The following is an 18998-nucleotide window of genomic DNA, read 5'->3' as shown; positions in this document are numbered from 1 at the left end:
TCATCACAGACGAAGGGATAGAAAGGGGTAGAAGGGAGCGCGACGTAATTTAATGAAACAAATGGAGACACGAGTCAACTGCGCAAACACTGGAAGGAGAGATGGGATGAATGGAAGGTAAAGAGAAAGGGAAGGGGGAGCAAATTGATGAAGCACGAGCGAGACAGCGGAAACTGAGATAGAGCGAAAGCAAGATTGGGATATAGAGAAAGATGGAGAGAGAAAGAGAAAGATTATGAGAGAGAGAGAGAGAGAGAGAGAGAGAGAGAGAGAGAGAGAGAGAGAGAGAGAGAGAGAGAGAAAGGAAGGACGAGACATAAGAGCGTGTTTGCGCGCGAGAAAGAGAAATAGAGTCTTGCTGCAATTCAATTTCACTGGCGCTTCCACTCGGGAGGCATTCACCTCCATCAGAGAGACCGACTTACCCGTCCTACCGTTGCGTCCAACTTTACTCCCCTCCCCTCCCTTTTCCTGTTAGAAACCCCTCTGAGGTCTCTGAAAGTTACCCGCAACCTGGCAGGTTTCCCTCCCGAGTTTCGACTGAATATTATCCACCTCATAGACAAGCGGCGTCGTTCCCCCGCGGAAAATAAGGTGAAACCTCTTGGCGTTCCAACTATCCATTTCTTTTTTCTTTTCATTCCGTCGGCGAACGTAAACCACAAAGGTAATTATTTTCCTGTTCCCTCTCGGCGCGATCGCAATGAAAACAAAGCAACAAGGAGGTTCTCTTAGACGGGGATTTCTCTGACCGACAGTTGAAGCACGTGAAAAACATTAATCTCCCGTAATATTATATTCCGTCTTAATGCGCCTTATTTAAATTATTTTAATCTTCACCATTTCAATCTTTAATTATGAATAAGAATTTTATAGAAATTTTCATTAGAAAAGAAATGAATCACTTTTATCGATTATACGTCTTTTCTTGATATCGTATTCGATCGCGAGAATACCTTCGAGACTACGCGTTAGATATTAAGCGTTAATAATTTATTCTGTAGCGAATAATGCCGTAATTTGCAATCGCGTCTCGTCGCGTTACAGGAACGCAAAACGGCATCGTCATGCAACATAGGCGACACTTTGCCGCGGCCAATGCAGGCGAATCCGCGCGGGGTTAGGAGGTCTACATACATAATGCAGAATGCATGGAGGTCAAGCTGAACTGCTCGACTGTGTCAGGGTTACAGTTCCTCACTTGCGGTCGATCCCCACGTGCGGTTTCGAGCCACGACTTTCCGAGTCATAACTCGTTCCTTCCTTTTTGACATATGTCTCTCGTTATCCCCGTTAATTGGCGGTCTCGACTTTCCCTTTTTTACATTGTTGATATTAATGCAATTCTCTTGGCGCGACTAACGAGATAATTAGCGGTCGCAAGATCCTAATATCCCGCTCAAGACAGTGAGAGAGAGAGAGAGAGTCTGTGAAAATCGCGATTAAAATCCGGAATAATTTCCGTGGATATATATAAACGCTTTAGGATAATATTCGCGGCTCGAGTACAGATGAATTCCGATGAGAAAAAATAATTCTGAATATACGATGGATGCGAGCTAACTATTTTTATTTCAATAACTAAAGCAATTTTATCAATGAAAGACAACGGTATATAATAATTTATTAGGTATATCGAAAAATGAGTGGTAAAGCCAAGTGATAAGAGCAGACGGGATGCCATTTACCTACGTGTAAAACAAAATTTGAATTCGACGTGAGAGCATCATGCATCTCTAGTGGCTTAAATTTTGCGCACATTTCACGAGTACATTTCGTATAATATCACGAAAGTGTTCCATGGGGGTGTTATGTGAAAACCACCCTCTGTGTTTTCGTGAAATTAGACATGCGAGACCGGAGACGGTTATGATTTTCGAGTGAAACAATTCGTGATACAAGCCGATGCAACAAAATTAAGATCCTTATTATCCTGGGCGAAAACGGTCCAGCAGGATCGAGAAGCGAAACTGTATATCGTGTCGCGATATAAGAGCACATATACATACGCGCGCATACGTGCACGCAAGACGATCACAGACACACATCCACGCGTGGTATTTTCGTTCATCGGATATACGAGAGAGGATTTCGCGGCGAAGATAAACAGCCGTCGAGTGTTTGCCCTGCCGAGACAATTTTCTCGCCACGGACGCGACTATGGAAAGTGGCACGAGATGTCTACCCTTCTTTCTACAGTCCGCCTTTTTCGCTCTGGAAATTCAATGAGTCATTCGAGAACTCGCGATTTTACGAACGATACCGACACACTTTCCGCTGTTTGTCGTAAGAAGAAGCTCGCAAATAGCAAACTCGTCGCACATATGTGTACACGTGTGAAATCTATACGAGATATCAGATCTATCTGTGTCATCATTCGTGAATGATCCGTAAAATAGAAGACGAACGTTTGATGAAGAATTAAGCAGAGAATATTGAAAGAAAAAAATGAAGAATGTAAATATGTACTTCGCATACTCTCGATAGATTACTTGCCATAACACAACTTGATGTGTTGAGATGAACGTAATAGATATTACAGGATGAAAAATATGCGGCTCTTTTCGCGCGTGAGACTCGTAAAACTCTCCAAACTCTACAATCGAATAGCAGATGCTCGATCGATCTCGCGTTAAGTTAATCGCGCGTTAACAAGAGTTAAAGTCCGGAGAGGTGAACTTTTAACTCCACCGATCTCCATCGGTCTAAGTCGGTGGCAGTTCCGCAAGAAGATACATAATTCATACGAATGCAACGTCGAAATTGGATTCAGTTAAAGAATGGCATTACGCCGTAATACCCTTCGTCAATTGTAAAGCGCATAAAGCCCCGTGCGATACTTTTGCCAAGTTGCCCGATCGTCCTTTAAATTCTCAATTTGCGATCCCGAGAAGCACGGCTCGTTGCAACGACGTCGAAAACGTTGGCAGCGCGTTTACAGCGCGGAGCAGGTGCCACTTCCCCCTCGGGAGAATTACTTCTCACCGAGAACTCGATTGCCATTTCCCAAAAGTGATATCCAGCCCTCGTAAGTTCCCGAACCGGACGGCCGAACTTGTCGCGTATAAAGCAAGCGAGTTTCGTAAAGTACCGATCGCCTTCCCCTGCCGTTCCAGACCTCTTCTAAATAAGCTCGTGAAAATGGCATCGATTTACAACGCGCCGTCCTAAAGGAGCTCAAGGGCTAGCTCGCGCACACGTTTCCGAACCTATTAATAAACTCTAACTCGTTCGACCGAGCAAAATTCGAAACAACCACCTTCAGCGATTCAGCATAATATTATAAAATCGTCATCGGTTTTAAAGCACACAATCCCTCAGATTGTTTTAATGTCGCGTTGTATAAATCGATCTAATTGAACGTTGATACGGGACATGTAAATTGATCGCGAAAGCAAATATTGATTGTTTGTCTTAATGAAGCAGCGATGAAACGATGAAGGTATCCGAAAACAAAAATTGCAATATCGATAAATAGGTACACAAAAGTGGGAAAGAGTGGCAATTGCAGCTTTGATTTTTGTGAAGAAACGCTTTAACGACGACAAACTTAATATGCTGAATATCTTGAAGGTAATGGTACGGAAAGACGTGAATGTGTAATATTACACATCACTTCGAGAGAAATTCGTGGAAAGGCGTGGTTCAAAGCCAGACTGGCATCGTGCGGGAGAAGTGAAACCTATTTGCCTTAAGATCACGCCAAAAGTAGACGAGTTTTCCAGAACAAAGTTTCTGTGAAACTTGTACGTAAACTGAAAGAGTTCGATTAAATATTGATGCAAACATTGGGCAAAAGTATCGTAGCTAAGTGTCACTTACTCAAAACAATTTAGCAAAACAAGTATCGTCTTCCAAGAGTGTTTCAACGAAGAACTTGATATTACTTCCATCTTACATTCGCCTTACTGCTCTCGAGCATTTGATAAATCCCTGCCTTAAGGACTTCCAAAAAGGTTGAGTAAATTAACTCGTCACATATACATACATAACGGTAGCGACGTTAATACATAATCACGGACTTTTCATTTTGCTACTAGAATATATAACCTTTTTTTAGTCAACACTTACGGAAGAAAATTCAATTGCCGTGATAAAATATTCAATAAGATATAAAGTCGGTATCTTTTTTTCGGACAATGTAAATAACGAATAAAATATAAATGTTTTATGTCATGTCAATAGAAAATATTGCAGCATCGCGTCCTGTGTTTAGAAAGATATTCTATCGAATGCGGCTTGCGACAGAAATAAATCGCGCGGCACAAGATTATTGTAAGCCCTTTATCTTTTACTATCACGTTTTCGTTAAACAAACTCTCGCGAAAATAGTACTTTTAAAAAGTTATCGATTAAAGCGGTCGTTGCCTCTAGGTTGTCGCTTCTTGAAGGGGGAATATTAATAAATGGAACTTTAATAAAATTTGAATTTATATTTTATGCTTTAAATAATATATATATTTACATTTTAAACAATAGAATTGTTAATGTCATCCATTATGTCATATCACAATTGCGTATTTATGGGATTATAATTTCTCTCAGTGTCGAAAAAAAAATATAAAAACTAATGCATTTAATCTTAAATAGAATCTGGATTTTAGCCAAAATAGTATATATCTAGTATATTTTCTTTTGTATTGGTACATGTTTTTTTCGTGTAAATGGACTCACATATACATCGTGTTTCTCCATAGGTTCCTTCAACTCTGCGCTAGTTACAATTCGCGGAAATGATATCGATCTTTAATAACATTTCTGTAGAGAGAGAGAGAGAGAGAAACTCACCTGCTACTTAGTAATCCTCTGAAATATTCATTAACCGCTGTAAAAGATGTAGAACTCGCAATTCTGTTGTAGCTTTAACTGAACTATTATTAATCGATAATAGCCCGCGATGAAATAGAAATGATAAATTTGATTCTACGAAAATCAAATCGGACATTTCAAGCATAATCTCGGTGAACATTCATGAATTTTCATGCGGACGGCTTAAGTCGGCACGTCGATACGTTGCATAATAATTAGCATCACTGGAATTGCAATATAAGGGTCGTGTAACCGTAGTTTATAATATAATAACACGTTGCATATATTAATACTGCAATTAAATATAAATCTACCTAAAGCTTACATTAATCCTCATATAAGCCAACTCGCGGTATGTTTCCCCGTATATAATAACTAGTATTATATCAACAAAATTTAATATTGAAAATGTTAATATATATACGCACACATGTCTACGTGACTATACTATGGGAGAATAAATTAAATTGTCAAAAGTACTTTTCTCAATCCCGAACAGGCCGCGCGTCAACCGTGTTGCGCCTATTTCAAGAATACCGATCCCTTCATTAACATTTAACTAGTTCGGCCAGCCTCGGTTTTGGGGCTCGATCTCCGGAGGATATAGCAGCCATCTTAAATATCAACCCTGTTACAGCTCGCCTAGCCCCGCTTCTCGATGTCACTCGGGGGATGAATTATCAAAATTTCCGCAATAAACTCCGCAACCGAGCATCCGATGACCTAAGCGGTAGTATCGTGGTATGCATAAGGAATTAGGGGATGTGTTCACCCAACCCACGCACGATTCTCGTTTACGCTTGTCACGGTACTATTTTGTATTAGTCCCCCCGTTATGCGCCATTACGTTGCACAGCAAACGTTATATCCTGAATTATTGAGTTCCATTTACCAAGGCTTACTTCGACCAGATAAATTTTTCATTACGCAAAAAAATAGCCTTCAACGGCTTAATCGATCTGTTTTCTCATTATGAGAAAAGAGACAATTTGCATTTTCGCAATTTGAGCAATATTGCATTACGTAACTAATCGTCAATACAGATATATATTTCGCAAAAGAGTTAGTCGCGTGCTTTTGTTAAACAGTTCCGACACGACGCTCGGTAAAATGCCTTGATCAAGGATGAAAATAGACGTTGGAATGTTTACAGTGCTGGGGAAATAAGACAAATGAAGTTACGGCCGCATTTGAAGTTTATCGATACTTTGTTGCTCGCGCATGCGGACGTTCCACGGAGATTGAATTATCGATACGCGTTGCCTGACACGTTGAATCGAGGGAGGTAGCGCGCCGCATTCTCCTTTCGATAAAATCACTTTATCGGCCAGATAAATATTATTAGCCAATAAGCATACTCGGTATTATATCGTATAAAACGCTCTTACTATTTGCGATCTCTCAAAAACACGATATCTCCTCTGTTCCGAATATTATATTCTCTTTCTATAGTACGCGAAAAGTTTATCATTCCGATATAAAAATACTTCGAAAGAGAGTATCGTATTTTTCTCCGCGTAATATCTCTGTCCTAGTCTACAAAGACACACTCTACATTTTTATAATAGGATCATAAAAATGTAATTGAGGAATACAGTCTTTCTCATTATTCAAAAAATTTGGGGCACGTACAAGGCCCGGCCGTATTAAATTTCATCAGCGCGTTTACTCGATGGGTGAAACAGAGAGAGAGAGAGAGAGAGAGAGAAAGAAAGTATGGGTAGAGTCGTATGAATAAAGTACGGGAATGAAAAATAAAGTGAAGGCGAGTGACCCATATGACTGTCGCGTATACGTGTAAACGCGGCGCGCCGGCACTCACGCGAAAGGAAACGACTTATTCGCTGAAAGCCCCTCTCGCCCAACGGCAATCCGGGAACGTGTGCACCACCCGTTGGAAAAATTCTGTTTTTTTTTTTTAACCCTCCTCTCTCTTTTTTTCCACCGAATCTGTCTATCTTTCTCCATTCACCGCTGTGCCTCGCTATCGTCGTTCGCTCGATCCGGTCCACCCTAAGAAAAGGGGGCGAGAAAATAGGTTTCGCGCCCCTCCGGAGTGCCATTCAGTACGGTAATTTATTCCAGTTTTACACGAATCTCCCCTTTTGCCGGGCTCCTTTGCCACCCCTCCTCCCCCCCCCCCCCGGAGTACTGTTGCCTTTCACTTCTACCGTTCTTTATCAAGAACTGCTCTACATTGATCCGAGTTTCCTCTCTTTCTCGATCTCTCTTTCCGTCCCTCGTCGTTTCTCTTTGGCCCCTTTTCTCTGCTAGTACTCTCTAATTTATCTTGTCAAACTTTCATTTTATCCATTATGGGTTTCTTTCAAGTGGCAAGTACTTGTTGCGCAGGTGCGATTGGTATTATGATATTCGCATTATGCTAGCTCTAAAAGCGCTTCGTGAAGGCAAGTAACGCGAAGGGAAAATCTTTCAGCGAAAGGATTTTTCAGCGAAAAACCGTCCTTGCACTTAAAGAACGTTATCGTCGAGGATCGAAGGAGCGAATAAGATCCAATGATCTTTTCTGAATATTTTTAGCACGAAATGGCGTAAATCTATCTAAATCGATATTCCGCCACCAGCCGGTACGGTAGATGCACAATAACTCTCGGCTTCGCAATATCGAACGTGCCCGCTCTTATATGCTGCCACCCGGGGAGAATAATATTGAAATCACGGGGGTTGCACGTCGTCGTCATCGGGTCGTCGGTGGTCGTCGCCGTCGCAAGTAGGCCAGCAGCTCGAAATAGAAACCGTCAACTGGGGCAGCCAATGTCCAACGTAAGACACATTCGTCGTTGCACGTTCGCGGTATTTTCTACGTTATAGCCGACGTTTATGCCCTCGTCTCTCCTTATTTCCGTCTCTCTTTCCCGGTTTTTTTCTCGGGAGATTGGGCGACTCGAACCGCCGTCTGCCAAGCGTGCACGAAATATTGCCACGTTGCGCCCCACGTGCCAAACACGGCGATCTACGTTCGTCGAAGCGATTTTCCGTTGTATCGAGAAACGTCCACCATGACTGCTGGGATTTATACGCGGAGCTTTTCGAGATTTTCGAGATCCAATCGATTCTGCGAGGGTTCACATGCTTTCCGTTCGACGATCGAATCATTATCGTAGAATATTTTGCCAATCAACACGCCAATCGCGAAACGCAATCGATTCGCGCTGCGTTCTATTGGAACTTTGTCAGTGATTAATATTGTTCCGCCGTTTCCTTCTGAAAATTTTATTTCCACGACTTCGTCGATGAGTGGCAATTTTCCCGAATCATAATCATCTAACAAAGAATTTTGTCGCGTCATGATCGCTGTATTCTTGTTATCGATCACTGCACAATAAACGTAATGACAACGAGATATGAAATATAGTTCCATCAAGTCACAAAAACCATTTGAATTCACGTTGCTATCCATCCGTGGTGAAGGCCGTTTTCAGGCGCGCATACATGAATAACGAATTTATCTCGCTGGATCTTCCGCGCGTTGTTGCAAGGATTAAATGTCTTGAAGCAAATGCATTAATACGAGCGATAACGCAGCGGATTTTAATGCAGGCGTTTACACGGGCCGTTTTAGCTCGGGCTCGCTCAAATATACGCGCTTACCGGCAGTTTTAGCATCCGGCTTAACAGGACGTAATTTTCCGCAATGGTGGCGTAATGAGACGTGTACATATAAAATGACGCTAACCCCGTACGTTCATCATATTTTCGTTCGTATATTTTCTTTACGATGAAGCGCGAGCATCGCTAAGCTCATGCTGCTAAAAATAAACGATGATGCTCGGTCCCTTCGTAACCTAAGTTCTAATTAAGGCTCAAATAAAATATCTAAATTAATATTTACAGCCATTAGTCGCTCTTGAGCCGACGTTAATGCCAATGAAATTTATATCATTTTGCTAGATTTATTATTAATATTGTTAACTAAGATCTATTTATGCATGGAAAATTCTTTGCAAAATCTTTAAGTAGAATAATTACGCTTTATTTCTACATAATTTCTCTCTCTTAACATGTTTGAAACTTATTATATATATATCTTGCACATATTCATCCTGAGAAGTGCCGATGGTCACTAACACATTGAAATACGAACAATCAAATATAATTCATACATAACATTCATATATAAAATATTATAATTTTCAATGAATATACTCGTCATTATATGTTTTTAATGAACGTGTTGCATATTTAATTTCCTTTTTTAAGATCAAAAGCACGAGCGGATTTTTCACTATCTCTCGTCGCACATGGCCGTGCGTTTACTTGCAAAGCTATGAATAATTTTTCCTGCACATATCTCTGCACCCTTTTTCCGCCGATATTCTTCAAAAGCACTGCAAATATATGAACCTTGTTAATGTAATATCGTGAAAATAATGATTCTAAATATTTATTCTCAAAGTTGAACTTCGACACTTCGTGTATCACGTATTGTCATTCTTCCGCATTTTCCTCCGCAGCACGCAACTCCGCTAAGTAAATTGCACGAATATCTTACGCCATAATGCATGTATCCGGTATGCGTCAAGTGCATGAGAGTTTCTTCCAACTTACGACGTCATCCACATTGAACCATTGCTTTTTCATTAATAGACTTTTAGACGCGCTAATATGTGAAGACGTCGTAGATCGCCTCCTTATTCTCGTCATGTTTCGCGCGTTCCTTGCTCGGGAAACAAGCGATCTCCGGACGTACGCGCGGATAACGCCCGTAGATCGTTTTACTCTCGTCAGACACGCTGCATCCCTTGTCTCATATCATTTATCATCTCATGATTTACGGCCGGTGCGAGTGAGTAACGAGGTTTGATCGCGCGTGTAGAAAGAAGGAGAGAGAGATCTCTGAATAATGGAGCACGTCTGGACTCGCCCCGTTAAGCGAGATTAAAGCTTAATTTCGGTCATCTTGCAAAAATAATGAAATCGTTGGGAAAAACTTTTTGAAGCCCTACGAATGAAAGTTTTATATATATAATACATGTATAATATATAATATCTATATATAATCTATCCTTTCTTTTTTGATCGAATGTCTTGTCGGGAAGATAAATCTCGAGTATCTTCAAACGGACGTATAATACTAGCTATTAATTCTGATAAGTTCAATATTTTTTAATTAGAATTTGAAATCGTGAAAAATTCACGCGTCCGGATAAAGTCGGACAAATGCTCGCACCGGCTTATATGCGTTCATTACGATCCCTCGTTTATGTTGAGTGTTGGTGTTGGTGCAAGGGGCAGGAGACACCGATATACATATGGTACGAGTCGTATCCAACCCACAGTGGCGAAGGATACGAAGGTCGTGTCTCGAGAGTGGGCGAGAATTCGCCATACGGCCAGGCCAGCCTCAATCTGACCAACATCCGCGAGAGCGATCAAGGATGGTACAAGTGCAAGGTCGTCTTCCTCAACAGGTCACCCAACAGTCACAAGAACGGTACCTGGTTTCATCTAGACGTCCACGGTAAGTAATCTCAAATTTTCACGCGACTCCCGTCAAATTGGAGACAATTGCAATTCTTACGACAGTGTATCTTTAAGATACAGAATTAATGAAGCGAATTTTCATCTGATCTTTCTTGTTAAACATTACATTTAAGTTTGCATCGCGGCGAAATGCGCAAAGTAACTTTCAGGATATGTCATGGAACGTATCGCAAGAGGGGAAAAAAAAAAAAAAAAACTTTACTTCGCGTAAAGTTGTCGGTTAGTAATAAAAGTTACGTCCGCTGAGCGCTAAACGCTCTTAGTGCAAGCTTTTATCCAACTTATATAAGATGAAATTACGTTATTTCTGCTTCGAATAGTCCCGTTAATATTACTTTGTGAATTTAAGAAGATTTTACAATTTTAGCTCTCTAATGTAGTTTTATAACATCGGAAAAAGTTAATCGTGTAAGTTACAGTCGTGTTTGAATAATTCTAGAAATTTGTATATCTGTACTCATATAATTCGTAATATATTATGTTCTTATTCTCATATTTTTATTAAGGTTATCGCAAATTATATTTTTATTTATTATTAAATAAACTTTTCGATCGTGCGCTTCTCGAACATTGAAAATACATTTTTCACATTTATCTGTCCTCTTTCAAGAATATCCGTATGCGCGTACCAACATATTTCATAATGAGAATAGAGATCTCGTCAGAGAAATATATGCCAGTAGAGGGGAAAGAAACGCGTTCGCGCATTGCTGGAGACTCGTGAAATTCCGGGATATTCTCCTTTCGCGCTTGGTTAAACATCGGCAAGTATAGCGTACGAAAATATTCCCCGTCGCATGCGTTTCTTTTCATCCCCACCGTCTTCGAGCTTTCCGTCGACGTGACTTCCTATCGAGAAGAGGAAAGCACGCGAATCATAAAAGGCGCTTCAAAAAGACGCCGCCGATTCTTCGATGCGTCTCTATGCGAATTGTACATTCAGCAAACAGTGCTTGCAAACCGTGTCTCGTCGTGTTTCTCATCCTCTAACGTCTTAGCGAATCTCGCGCGGGACGAAGTTAAGTTTCTCGCTTGCTCAGCACGCAGTTCGAAGCACGCTTTTCTCAAGGATTCTGTCGTCGTGCCCTTCATCGCTTCGACGAAATCTCCCGAGAAATGCGTCCCTGCTTACGATGAGTAAAATGGGAAAGAGGATCGCGACAAGATCGCGTTTGCCGGATGGGAAAAATGAGACACGGTGAGAGGAAAAGAAAGAAAGAAAAAAGTGATGGAAGAACGGGGGAAAGAAACTTATTGCCGCATTTTGCTCGGCTATAAACGACGACCGAAGGGCCGGAGGGAAGAGAAACATTTGGTTTAGGGAAAATGTTGCGTTGTCCTCTTGTTCCCTCGTCACGCCTCATCTCCCTGTCGCTCCGCTCAGCTTATTCCCAATTTCCCCGTCGTTCTCTATTGAGCCCCTCGGTCGCACTCACCAACAACAACAACAACAACAGAGTCACGACACAAACAGCGTCAAAGGGAAAAATACTCGAGGCACCAGAAAGCGTTTAAGGTCCTTTTATACTTTGTAGTCGGCTCCACCATTCGGTCGCTTGCTCGCGCGTTAGAATCATAAACCGCCGCGTTTTCTCGCGTCACTCCGTTTCTTTTCTTTTTCTTCTCTTGTACTTCTTCCAGAAGTCTCACACCTATAGCTGCGTTGTATCTCTCGCGGTGTCGCTCTCGAAATTAAAATTCCTCGTCTTCGAATAACAACGAACAAACTGTGCATCGCAGCGGATGATATCTCGAAAAACGGAAAAACCGAATGGCAAGAATTCGTAAGAAACTTGGCTGCGCGCGAAGCTTCTGCAGAAATATTTAATTGCGCCCTTTCTACTTTCCTTACCGCAATATAATCGGATTTCTTGCGCGCGCGTACTCCAATGTCGATTAAAATTTTTCCAACGGTATAACTTTCTGTCCCCTCCCCGCCTCTGTCTCCCTGCCTACGCGGAAAAGAAACGCGCGATTCGAAGGGAATATCGCGCGAAGGACTGTTTTTCCCCACTGTTACGACGCAGAATTTGCATTAAATTTAATCGTTCGTTTCTCCTCCCTTTTCCTCTATCGCTATTTTACCCTTCATTCCGTCGCTCTGAATTGTTGATCTTACGACGCTGTGCTATCCTAGGACAAGAGAGAACTCCTTGTCGACTCTTTACATCATTTGCACGATTGCGAACGCTGAACGGTAAAAAACCATTGTGATTTTTCCGGGATGGAAAGAAGATGGACGATAAAAACACGATGGAACTATTCGCAAGAACGTTTTCCAAACGTCCATCGCCTCTTCGCGGACTCGATTGTTCTTCCAACGTCAATTTACCCGCGGCCATTCTCTGTCGTCGAAGCGCCAAGGGCGCGTCGCCTCCGTTTTTTCTCGCAAAAAATACACATCTCACATTTCTCGTCAAACTTTGAAGAGACAATGTTACCGAGTTGCAAAAGTAATCTATTACGCAAGAGATGATTTCGTTTATAAATATTCGAGTTTGATCAATTCGAAATAACGAGTCCGCGCCCGTTATACTCGCTTTAGAAATAAGATCATAATTTTATTAAATCATATCTAATCATCGGCTTTTGTTGTTTGCAGCGCCACCCAGATTCAGCGTAACGCCGGAAGATATGATATACGTGAATCTGGGCGATGCGATAATACTCAACTGCCAGGCTGAAGGTACTCCAACGCCAGAGATTCTTTGGTACAAGGACGCGAATCCCGTCGAGCCCAATGGCCGAGACGTTGGGATATTCAACGACGGCACCGAGCTCAGGCTCTCGACGATCAAGACCGAGGACATTGGCGATTACACCTGCATCGCCAGGAATGGGGAGGGCCAGATCAGCCACACCGCGCGCGTCATTATCGCGGGTGAGTGCAGTTTCAGCTTTTATCGGAGTGTCAAGGAAATCCTGGTGTCGGGATCGCAATTTCGTCGCAAAGTTGAGCGATAAATTATCCCTTCACCTTTAACGGAGCAAGAAGATACGATTACATTCGGCAGCAATCGGGCCTTATCGAGAGAGAGAGAGAGAGAGAGAGAGAGAGGGGGAGGACGCGCGCCAGATAAAACTTTTTTAATTTAAATTTTACTGTCATTCAGAGATATTCACAGAGCAAAGAGACATAGAAAAGTGGACGAGAAGAATATCAGGATTATAAGAATTATCAAGCTTTCGAGATGCTCTAAACATGTGATGTAATAAAATGGCAAATGCGCAGTTATGATGTATTTTCATAATATAATTTTTCGTTATCTTTAAATTTTCTGAAAATATTTCTGCTAGAGAGAGATACATGCATTCATCGTATATATATATATATAAAGAGAGAGAGAGAGAGAGAGTCGAGAAGTATAAACTTTTTTTATTCGCGGAAATCTCTTAAAATTCCCGGCGTGATTTTATTAATGCGGATGACGGAGTGGCATCCATTCTACGACTTCACCGCGACGGAACGAATAATGACTCCTTTTTTTCCATCAGCCCCGGCAATATCTCGTAGAAAACGTCAGCATACATGCACTGTTAAGTATTACTGTCTGACAGGAACGCCGGAACTGCGGCAGTGCGGCCGCTTAAATCCACTCGGTACGCGGCGTCATACGTGGCTGCGACAAAAAGCGTCGTAGCACAACTTTCGTTTCGGAGTTTCGCGTTGAAGGAACAAACGATACCGCAGTGTCGGGCGATGATCGAAATAATTAAACAATCATCCGGTTCGTGATGCATTTATCTGTTCTCGGAGTTGATGGTAAAGGATTAAACTGTCCGCATCCTGACATCGATCTCCCTATGAATATCTTAATCAATCACCTATCTATCACAGCTGCCTATTTCATCACTACGCAAATATATTGGTTCAAAAAGATAAATGATATACACACACACACACACACACACTTAATACTTATTTTATCTTGATAATTAAATACCTCTGTTCCATAGTTAAGTTAGATACATAATTAAAATATAATTAAGGAATATTTCATAAAAGTTCCATCTTTACCCGACGAAGGAGAAAAGCGCAAAACTGGAGAGCGCCTTGAGTATAATGCTAGTAAACTAATTAAAGAAGAAGATACTTTGTACCGAAGGTAATAAGAGGGCGAGGTCTTTTTAGCCTTTTTTTCGCCGAACATAAATATGAAGTCGATTGATTAATTTGCCGGCAACGGGAGATTGTGCCCAGACTCTTTCCGAAACTAATTTAATATGAATCGCGCGATAGTAAACGTGCTTTAATACACTTTCGAAAATTGGCCCCGACATGCCAACGCGATTAATTATCCGTGATCGGCACCCGAAGAGAATAACGCAAAATACGGTTGCCTGCCAGACCGATAATTAATAAACAGCAAACTGCCGTGGTAATTATCGAACGCGCCGTTATCAGAAACAGATATCCCTCGGTAATCAGCGTCGATCGGCCGAACACCGGTAATGCGATTCCAATAACTCGCATGCCAGAAAATATCTTAAAGCAGGCGCGCGGGGTTAGTTCCGTCGATTTTGTTATTTATCGATCGCCTACGAGTAAACCATCTTCTCTCTTTCCTTTTCTGTCTCTATCCCGCTCTTTTACTCGCTGTGCAATCGGAAACGAATTTTCACGGGCAGCTGAACCCGGATCCACCGCGCCCTTACGATACATACGATAGATTTGGCGTATTACACACGCGAATTTCAAACGGAATAAAAAACGATCCTTTTACAAGCGATTTCGTAAAAAACTCTTCGAGTAGGAATTCCGTCGAGAGCTGAAATATTATTACCGCTGCTGTAAGCTTAGAGTGCCGTCTTTAATTTTTTTTTTTTTAAATATCGTGTCATGACGAATGTAACCCGCGATTTACTCTAAACAATATGTTTGAGATTCGACTGTTTATTGTTCGTAAAAGTCAAGTACCTGAAATAAGCCTTCGCCTTCGATAATAATGTGCGTGATGAACTAATTAAAGGTTTACGTATACATCTTATTACCTCCGATTTAATTAACTCGAATCCTTTTGTCTTTTTCGTTCCATCACGAGCATCTCGTGCCGCGTTCTTAATGTCTATTATAGACGAAAGGATTTTCATCGTGCGACATAATGTAATTTAGTTTTCTTCGAAAATCTCGCTATACTCGACTATTAAGTATTCATCCGTAATATTCATAATAGTGTTAGAAATCATGAGATCTTTCTCAAAGAAATAACTTTGCACTGTACAGTTAAAGATATAAAAATAAGCATTCTTCATAGTATTTCTGCTTCGTACGATAGAGAAACTGGATATAATGGAACGTTTGATTTTATATATATAACTTTCTCGATAATCTTTATTTCCCAAATGGATGTCGCAGTAGCGACAGGTGTGTACCGTTCTAACTCATCGCTTTGCGAGCGAGCTCGGGAAAAGATAAGGGATGTCGCAATCTCGTCCGCATCGTATAAACCGTTTTAGCGTCCATTTTCCTCGAATGGAAACGTTTTCTCGTGCTCGAAGGCGCATCCAGCGTGCCGATGCATCCATAAAGTTCCGGTTGTAGGGACACGAGACATCGTAGGACGTATAGTAGCACCTCCCTCCGCCTTCGTAAATTTTACGAGCCGATACATTTACTCATATCGATACCCTCGCCGCGATAAAACTCGCGTTAGGCAAAGTGGTTACAGCGGGGGTTCCGGCCGTCGCTCGTTCCGCCGACCAATTAAGGCTATTTCCGTTTCCCGGGATTCCGGGCGACGGGAAGGGAGAGGAGGAGGGAGAGGTTAAAAGGCGATTTGTCTTGTTTTTCCGGAGCCACCAGCCACTTTCCGTCCCCGAACCATCTTCTTGTTCTATTTCGCTTTTGCGCTTTCCACCCCATCCTATCTCTTTTTTTTTTCCCAACATCGTCGCCCCTTTCTGTCCCATAACCACTGCAAATTTGTAATCCCCGCCAATGGCAAACCGCCGTCGGGACATCCGTCTTCATCATCGTATTGTCTTACCGTCTCGTCTCTTGTTTTCACGCCCGTTTACGGTCTTGGCCGCGAGATGGTTATTTAATGGATTGAGAAATGGCGCGAATGTCGCCCGCCTGAAACGACGGCAAGGTCGTAAAATTCGCTCGCACGCGAGGAATAAAATTAGATGAGCGTTAACGGGGATTATTATTGTTATTACCGCAAAAAAGATAAGCAATCAGAGAACATGCTGTGTGTGTTGAAATTTTATATTTTTCATTATTATCTGATTTTTCATTTCTTCGTATCTTTATTAAAATAGGAAATAGAGTGGAAAATTACACGCGTAAGTAGGAATAATAATTATACTAAATTTCTGGGCGCGTATGTGCATAATATGAAAAGAAATTTATTCTAAAAAAGATCACGCGCGTTTATCTCTTGTATTTTAAAATGCAGAGAGATGCACTTATTTTACATGGCACGATATAATGTGCCGTTTCAACGTTAAACAAAGTAGAGCATTTAAAGGAGATGAAAAATCACTGGAAAGTAAACATTATAGGAATAAATCATTGTAGAATTTATTCTGCATCTCGACTGTGCTGCTCTATTTGTTCAACTACCATACACTTGACGGTGCTCGTAGCACCACGTATTCACAATGTACAACGTGATGCAGCGCGACGCAGCATCACGTCATAGCTATGTACTTGGCATAAGAGCCCATGCGCCGTTCTCCCTCTCTCTCCCTCCCTATCCCTCTCTTTCTCTGAATTTCATTGCCCCGGTTTATCAAGATTTTCGTCTGGTTGACAAACGTTGAAATTTGTCACCGTGACACTCTTCGCATCGAGAATGCGGCGCATAAATGCAACACGATTGATGATGTAGCAGACGGTGGTAGCTTAATAATCACTTTATAAAAGTGTTTTCGGTGTCGCACGATCTTCCACGAAGCTCTTGAATATTTCCGCGAATGAAAGCGCGATTTGCGGTAAAACAAGGAGCAATGTCTCGCAAAAGCTTTCGCGTAAATATCCGATCGTCGACATCGGTGGAGAAAATTGCTGCTCCAAGTTGATAAAAACAACGTCGTTAACGATGACGCGTAATGTGCACCGCGCGGGATAACTTTATGGCGACCGCATGCTCGGCGCATGATTCTATAGGCGACTCAGAATTCCATTGGCCTCATTCGCCGCGAAAAACTTTGCCAACTTCCCCTTTCGTAAAGTATCCTCTCGAGCTTTCGCGCTCGCGACGTAAAATGTATATCATCGTCGGGGCGCGAATAATTAAAATGTATCTGGTCGATCGCGCGTCGCGAGAACCGCGCGAGAATGAAACATAAGCATCGTTCACAAAGTTTCGTAAATACGAATAATAAAAGGCGAGGGATTCTTAAGTTATACTCGGGATAAGTTCGAATGAAGCGGCGGGTAATAAAAAGATTGACGCGACGGATCGACATGATGGATAGTTTGATTGAGTAAATCCTTGCGCGCGCGTGCTCGGATTTAGATGCAGCGAGGATGCAAGATTACGCGAGGAAATACGCTCTTCTTTCTTTTTTCTTTTCTCCGGGCAACAAGTTCTCATTCCGCGCTTCGTACGTTTATCAAGCTCGTAGATTCAAATTTATTCCTGTCGCGCTGCAGCATGCACCGCCGGCGCGTATCGTGGCGCATCTTCGGAGGTACGACTGGGATGTGCAATATATTGAGACATCGGGCAGAGCTTAGAATATCGTTGCCCCCGTTTCTCGGGATTTTCCTCAGGGTCTGCGGAACGAAACTGCGATATTTCTTACGCGGCTCGAAGCCCACGTCTCTCTTGTCGCCCTTTCTTGGCCGGGGCGGTTCGCTTCCGCAAAGAGAGATCGAAACTTTCTGTCAGGCATTCCTAACCGAATGCACCAATAGAAAGCTATTCCGCAACCTCGAATTTGATTACGTCGATATGCAAGGACAACAAACACCGCAACAATCTACCAAATAGTTAATTGCTCAAACATGTTTGTCAATACATTTGCATCATGACATCCGCAGCGTTCGTTTTCACGTATAAATTTACAGATTGTTTGTGCGATATCTATATCCCCTGTTTACTTTGCCAACTAACAATCTCGAATTCGATTATATTTTGCACGGATTTTGAATATCGCGTATGAAATGAAATTAAAACTCAAAGGCAGAGATGCAATATGGATCACAAATGAACTATGATTTATTAAAAATGAAAGAGAACTATGCGTTTCTTAAAATTCGTAATTGCAGAATTTAAAATATAAATTTGATGTCTCAAATAAATGTTTTTTTTAAAATACAATAGTCAATAAATATAAATCTTTTATGTGACGCTATAAAAATAAGGATACGTGTCACTATGTGACGATTTTAGCATCTATCGTCAAAGCACTTCTCGCAGTTCAATCAATATCTTTCATCGTGATTTCCAGTTCCATGTTCACTAATTCCTTGACAATTCCGCGTATATTCCGCTCGATCTCATTCACAATCTAAGCTCCACTATAGCACAGGCAGAAATGAAGGCGATCGTAATCCCGACGAATGATGCTAGATCGGATTGTAAAAATGCCGCGAAATCGCGCGAAGCGGGGGTTGGCTCTTTTGTGCGGTGAGAATCGATCTTCCGATATAATACGGCGAGATATTCATTTCTGAGGCGACGGGCAAAGCCGCAAGTTTTGAAATTTTTCACAATGTGAATACGCGAGAG

At 41.8% G+C, this 18998-nt stretch overlaps 1 protein-coding gene across 7 annotated transcripts in view; it reads left to right on the top strand.

Annotated features, from left to right (window-relative positions):
- Positions 1 to 18998, top strand: part of LOC138932777 (protein turtle) — a 55056-nt gene that overhangs the window by 17203 nt on the left and 18855 nt on the right. For 4 of the 7 annotated variants that reach the window (XM_070294934.1, XM_070294930.1, XM_070294935.1 and 1 more), the window contains exons 4-5: positions 10066 to 10291; positions 12917 to 13195. In XM_070294934.1, the coding sequence (XP_070151035.1) occupies positions 10066 to 10291; positions 12917 to 13195 (505 nt within the window). Of the gene's footprint in view, positions 1 to 10059; positions 10292 to 12916; positions 13196 to 18998 lie in introns of all 7 variants that reach the window. The other 3 variants (XM_070294931.1, XM_070294932.1, XM_070294929.1) reach the window with 1 other exon arrangement.

Source organism: Polyergus mexicanus, unplaced genomic scaffold, assembly GCF_030449975.1.
Source record: "Polyergus mexicanus isolate NDT 795.1 unplaced genomic scaffold, iyPolMexi1.0 SCAF_4, whole genome shotgun sequence".
NCBI classification, from domain to species: Eukaryota; Metazoa; Arthropoda; class Insecta; order Hymenoptera; family Formicidae; genus Polyergus; species Polyergus mexicanus.
This window is presented reverse-complemented; position numbering and strand designations above follow the sequence as displayed.